At 40.2% G+C, this 6,626-nt stretch overlaps 1 protein-coding gene across 3 annotated transcripts; it reads left to right on the top strand.

The window, feature by feature from the left end:
* Positions 1–452: 452 nt before the first annotated feature.
* Positions 453–5,772, top strand: LOC138657397 (uncharacterized). 3 transcript variants are annotated; one of them, XM_069745163.1, is made up of 4 exons: positions 453–694; positions 786–2,162; positions 4,597–4,636; positions 5,645–5,772. In XM_069745163.1, exons 2-3 carry the CDS (start codon positions 1,422–1,424, stop codon positions 4,603–4,605), a joined length of 750 nt encoding a protein of 249 aa, XP_069601264.1. In that variant the 5' UTR covers positions 453–694; positions 786–1,421; the 3' UTR covers positions 4,606–4,636; positions 5,645–5,772. The 3 variants fall into 3 exon arrangements, with proteins under 3 accessions (XP_069601264.1, XP_069601263.1, XP_069601262.1); XM_069745162.1 differs by having other exon boundaries at positions 453–835; positions 1,151–2,162; XM_069745161.1 differs by having other exon boundaries at positions 453–2,162.
* The last annotated feature ends 854 nt before the right edge of the window (positions 5,773–6,626 follow it).

The raw sequence follows: 6,626 nt of genomic DNA, 5'->3' as shown, positions 1-6,626 counted from the left end.
TGTTGTCTATATGTATAATTGTACATGTGTTATAACTTAGTGGTGGATGTGATTATTATTTGTTTCTTCAGATCTAACCTTGTATTAATTCTTATAGATGCACTGAGCCAACTATCTATTTCTTACACCTGCCATGGGTAAGTTACAAAGTCTCCCGGTTTTATTATTTTTTTTTTTTTTTATTTTTTTTATTTTTTTTTTTTACGTCTAGTTTCATTTCATTTCATTTTCATTCCATTTTTTTTTTTTTTTTTTTTTTTTTTTTTTTCCAATTCGACATTTATTTCTGGCTCAAGTTGGCTCCCTGCAGTTTTACTAATTGTTCTACGCTTTCTCCCCATTATTCTTACTGATATGCTTCTTTTACAAAAGACACTCTTGCATCTTATACCCTTTCCACTCCTCTCTTTTCTCCCCCCATTCGCCACACCTCCTCCCAAATGACAGGCAGGGAGTGTTCCACACCTCCCTTGAGATACCTAGCAACTGCACAGCACATTACAGAGACTCCAAGCCTCTCTCTCATTCCCCAGTGTGCTGGCACTATTCATTAAGGGCTCACATACAGCGTTTCACACCTCCCTTTGGGAGCTGCAGCCTCAGTTTGAATAGGTGCTATAAATAGAGGCACTATTTCCCATGCAGACACACATGCCCACAGAAGCAGGAAGACCTGACACCACAACAATAGGAGGTTGGTGACTCATCTGTTTTTTCTACCAGGACCCCACTACTTTTAATCTTGTATCTTCTCACAAGGAACCCTCTCTCCTCTTTATTTGCAGCCCTTAAAGGGACCACACTTCTTATTTTTCACACTATCTAGAAAACGCAGGTCAGTGCTTCTCCATATCATGTCCACCACTGGGTATAACGCTACTTAATTTTGTACCTATTTTGTCAGCTTCACTGGTCAGACTGGACCTTGTTTCCAGTCTCTACAATAGAACTTTATGTTAGCGACAGCACCCCTAATGGACCTTGTGTAGGTTATCTATTTTGACAGCGCTATCTCATACAGATACTTTTCAGATGGGATCCTTATTGTATATAGTTTTCTGTAAATAATGATTATGTTCATCTGGTTTTGTCTTTATGTAAAGCACCCCATATGTATATAACACTAATTGTTATTTGTGTTTGATTACAGTTTGAGAAAGACCCGAGGCAGGGTCGAAACGTTACTACTTCGTTTATACTCCCTGCTGTGTGTGTATATATATATGAAAATTTTGTCTCAACACATGTGAATAAATACATCACATTTTTGCAAAGATATACCATAAGAGTGCGGCTGATTTTTCTATATTGGACTTGTTGTTGGGTTTTTCCCAAGTACAGCCAGCACCAACCTAAGATAGCTGAGTGCGCTCCTTTTTTCTTAATATATCACTGAAGTGGTGAGCGGCACCTGCATCCCGATGACAACTCAGACCTTTGCGTTTGACGATTCAACAGCCACAAGAATCCTCTCCAAGGTCACTAATTCGGGGGATTTTCTCAAAGTTCCCGCCCACGAAATTAGAACCAGAGACTATGAAAAGGAACGACGGAAACTCATGTCCTATGACCTTCACTCTATCACTCTAGCGGAATATTACCGGCAAAGCAGGATACCACGTGGCCTCCGATGCCATCTGCGTCCTACTCTTTTTTCAGAAAATCCAGAATTTTGTGAAAAGTTTAAACAGATTCTGAACAAATGCTCATTAGATATTATCCTATTAACCATTGACTCTCTCCATACAGCGATTGGTGAAGCGGAAAAAAAGGTATCTGCTATTGAAGAACAGCTAACCTCTACTTTATCCACGGCAGATTGGCAAACATTGAAAACCAAAACCGATAAAATCATCGAGGAGAACCGTAAAAGTCTACAGGAAAGGAAAAGGACAAAGTTCCAGAGAGACTTGGACGATTATCAACAGGACCGCGTTTACAGATGGAACGATTTACCGAGTGGGGGCTACAGACGTGGAAACTTTGGCAACAGAAGACCAGACTCTTTCAGTTCAGACAGCGAAGGATCAACCCACAGCCTCCCACAGAACCGTTTTTTATCAGGACGCCAGCCCAGGAGATACAATCCACGGAATACAGGAGGAGACCGACCAGGAGGGGCCATCGCTACCCCTCCAGAACGGATGACAACACGATCACAGGTAGGACACTCAACTCGGTGGTAAACATTTCCGATTACACATTAACCCCTTCTGAACTGACGGTCCTCCAGCGAGGTCTCTCTTTTTGTCCCACTCCACCCTGGGATAAATTTAGACTTGAGCAAGACTTACAACGGTTTTACCGTAGCTTGCGTTTGAAAACACACTTTGGACTTCAACAAGATTTGTCTACAACAAGCACTGTACCCCAGACCCCGGAACTTTCCATTTCCATGTGGGGTCTACGCAACGTGAGTAGCTTCAATCCACCAAGGAGCTATCACGCCACAGAGGCATACATCGATCTTATACAGAAGGACATTAATCTGGTAATGGAACAACATAGCAAAGGGGCCTTCCCAACCCATAACAACATGTCTGTCATAGAGAAACAAGCAGTGAGGTCACTTAAAAACAATAAACACATAACCATTAAACCGGCAGACAAGGGAGGGGCCATAGTGATTATGAATCAAGTGGACTACATCAGGGAAATAAGGAACCAATTATCTGACACACAGACATATAAACAGATCACTCGAGACCCCACTAGTGACATCAAAAGGAAAATAGAATTAACATTAGACAAATATTTGACCTCCAATACTATAGACCACAAGACATCCACTTTTCTAATAAATCAACACCCCATAACCCCAGTTTTTTATGTATTACCAAAAATACACAAATCTCTCAATAACCCCCCTGGCAGGCCTATAGTTGCATCTACAGATTCCATTTTATCCCCACTATCCATTCTATTAGAAAAAATCCTCACTCCTCTCACGAAACAAACCAGATCTTTCATTTTAGACACTAGTCACTTTCTGGAAATCATCAGAGGATTTTCTAACCTTCCGTCAGACTGTATCCTAGCTACCTTTGATGTTAAAAGCTTATATACATCTATCCAACATCCCTTGGGTCTCCAAGCAGTACAAGATCTCCTCAAAACGTCAGATTTATCCCAAAACTCCCAACAATTTTGCCTTGATTTATTAACAATTGTCCTGTACAACAACTTTTTTCTTTTCGGCGACCAATATTTTTTACAGATCTGCGGGACCGCCATGGGCTCGAACGTGGCGCCGGCATATGCAAATACATACATGGATGCATTTGAATGCACTTTCATCTATACAAATGAGCTCTTCAGAACTCACGCTAAAAGTTGGATTAGGTTTATTGATGACATTTTTTGTTTATGGGAAGGCACCCCTGAGAGCCTACTTTCGTTTCATAATTTCCTCAACTCAGTAAGACCTGAACTCCAGTTCACCCTTACCTGGGATTTGACAAAAATCTCATTTCTGGACACGATGGTTACTAAAAACAATAGGGGTACACTGGAGTCTGATATCTTTACCAAACCCACGGATTCAAATAACCTTCTGTTGTACACTAGTTGTCACCCAAGATCCACTAAAAACAGTCTACCACGCTCCCAGTTTCAAAGGGTTAAGAGGATCGTGTCTGATGAGAATTTACTTGAAATTCGTCTTAAAGAAATGTCAGAGAAATTCCTGGATAGGAATTATCCAAAACAACTCCTTAATACCGAAAAACAGAGAGTCCTAGGTTCAGTATCCACCCGTAATCCATCCATCAAACCTGAACGTATTCCGTTTGTTCATACTCATCACCCGATAATGCCTAAACTATATAATATCATTAACAGACACTGGCCACTTCTCCACAGGTCATACCCTGGCATTGAAGCTTTCAAAAACCCAGCACTGATGTGCAAAAGAAAACCACCCAATCTTAGGAATCAGTGGGTAAGGGCCGACATTGGTAGCTTGACGAAACAGCCCAAACAGAGATTCATTGGCTCTAAACGGGTAGGGACATACCCATGTCTAAGTTGTGCATGTTGCTCTAATGTCATTAAAGGCGAGGATATTGTCCACCCCCATTCCGGTAAGCGATACAAGGTGAAGGATTTTTTCACATGCGAATCGAATTTTGTGGTATATGTGGTTAAATGTCCCTGCGGTTTAGTTTACGTAGGTGAAACGACACAACACATCCGTGACCGCATATCGAACCATAAATCCACAATTAGGTGCAAAAAGACATGGTTACCCATACCGGATCACTTCATAACAGCCAAACACTCCATTTCACAACTAAGATTCCAAGTTGTGGAACAGGTAGAAAGACCCAGGAGGGGCGGCAATCACGTCAAGCTACTTAAAGAGAGGGAGGCCTACTGGATACACACACTACAAACCCTCACACCAAAGGGCCTCAACAGGGAATTGGATCTCGTGACTTAGGACCCCTGGTTGAACTGCTGAGTCAGTCATATTTTGCTATAATATTTCCGTGCAAACATGTTGTCTATATGTATAATTGTACATGTGTTATAACTTAGTGGTGGATGTGATTATTATTTGTTTCTTCAGATCTAACCTTGTATTAATTCTTATAGATGCACTGAGCCAACTATCTATTTCTTACACCTGCCATGGGTAAGTTACAAAGTCTCCCGGTTTTATTATTTTTTATTTTTTTTTTTTTTTTTCTTTATTTTTATTTTTACGTCTAGTTTCATTTCATTTCATTTTCATTCCATTTTTTTTTTTTTTTTTTTTTTTCCAATTCGACATTTATTTCTGGCTCAAGTTGGCTCCCTGCAGTTTTACTAATTGTTCTACGCTTTCTCCCCATTATTCTTACTGATATGCTTCTTTTACAAAAGACACTCTTGCATCTTATACCCTTTCCACTCCTCTCTTTTCTCCCCCCATTCACCACACCTCCTCCCAGATGACAGGCAGGGAGTGTTCCACACCTCCCTTGAGATACCTAGCAACTGCACAGCACATTACAGAGACTCCAAGCCTCTCTCTCATTCCCCAGTGTGCTGGCACTATTCATTAAGGGCTCACATACAGCGTTTCACACCTCCCTTTGGGAGCTGCAGCCTCAGTTTGAATAGGTGCTATAAATAGAGGCACTATTTCCCATGCAGACACACACGCCCACAGAAGCAGGAAGACCTGACACCACAACAATAGGAGGTTGGTGACTCATCTGTTTTTTCTACCAGGACCCCACTACTTTTAATCTTGTATCTTCTCACAAGGAACCCTCTCTCCTCTTTATTTGCAGCCCTTAAAGGGACCACACTTCTTATTTTTCACACTATCTAGAAAACGCAGGTCAGTGCTTCTCCATATCATGTCCACCACTGGGTATAACGCTACTTAATTTTGTACCTATTTTGTCAGCTTCACTGGTCAGACTGGACCTTGTTTCCAGTCTCTACAATAGAACTTTATGTTAGCGACAGCACCCCTAATGGACCTTGTGTAGGTTATCTATTTTGACAGCGCTATCTCATACAGATACTTTTCAGATGGGATCCTTATTGTATATAGTTTTCTGTAAATAATGATTATGTTCATCTGGTTTTGTCTTTATGTAAAGCACCCCATATGTATATAACACTAATTGTTATTTGTGTTTGATTACAGTTTGAGAAAGACCCGAGGCAGGGTCGAAACGTTACTACTTCGTTTATACTCCCTGCTGTGTGTGTATATATATATGAAAATTTTGTCTCAACACATGTGAATAAATACATCACATTTTTGCAAAGATATACCATAAGAGTGCGGCTGATTTTTCTATATTGGACTTGTTGTTGGGTTTTTCCCAAGTACAGCCAGCACCAACCTAAGATAGCTGAGTGCGCTCCTTTTTTCTTAATATTTTTGGAGTGATAGATATCACAGTATTGTAACCCAGACCGCAGAATGGTGTGTGAGTGAGAAATTTAACCCTACAACATTTTTAAATGCTTTTTTGTAGTATTATATCAAAAAATTTATCCCTGACAATGGAAAACTGTATGCATGAGAAATTTAACCCAACAAAATTTTAAATTGCTTATCTTGGAGTGTTAAATATCACAAGAATGTACCCAAGACCATGAAAAACTATATGGCTAGAAACTTATCCCAAAAAAATGTTTTCATTTTTTTTTGGGAGTGATACATAACACCGTAATATGAGTGAGAAATTTAATCCACAAAAAAGTCAACACTTTTTGGGAGTGTAATATAGCACCAAAATATTCCACAAAGTATGTAATACTTGATAGATCACAGAATATACAGTATAAAATTTGTTCACACAAAAATAAAAAATGCTGCAGCTATATATTTTATTTATGTTTGGTTAAAGTGCACAACCAACAACGTGGGAGACTGGGGTTCAAATCCCGGCTATGCCCTGTTGGAAAATAATATGCCAGTAGTGGTCCTTGGGCAAGACTACTAACACTATAGTGCCTACCTCAATAAGCATGAAAGTGTCATGAACAAAGAGATGCCTGCTCGGATGTCTCCCGGAATAACAAGGTCCGCGTCAGATGTCGAGGATCCAGGACAATCTGATGATAACTGGGCTACTGGAAGAAACCATACATGGACAAGGCAAGAAGTCCTGGTTCTG

This window comes from Ranitomeya imitator, chromosome 1, assembly GCF_032444005.1.
Source record: "Ranitomeya imitator isolate aRanImi1 chromosome 1, aRanImi1.pri, whole genome shotgun sequence".
NCBI lineage: Eukaryota > Metazoa > Chordata > Amphibia > Anura > Dendrobatidae > Ranitomeya > Ranitomeya imitator.
Note: the sequence above shows the minus strand (reverse complement) of the source record. Positions and strands in the feature narration are given on the sequence as shown.

What these genes read in the sequence shown, in the direction of transcription:
- LOC138657397 (XM_069745163.1), top strand. Translation starts at nt 1,422, where the DNA reads ATGACAACTCAGACCTTTGCGTTTGACGATTCAACAGCCACAAGAATC.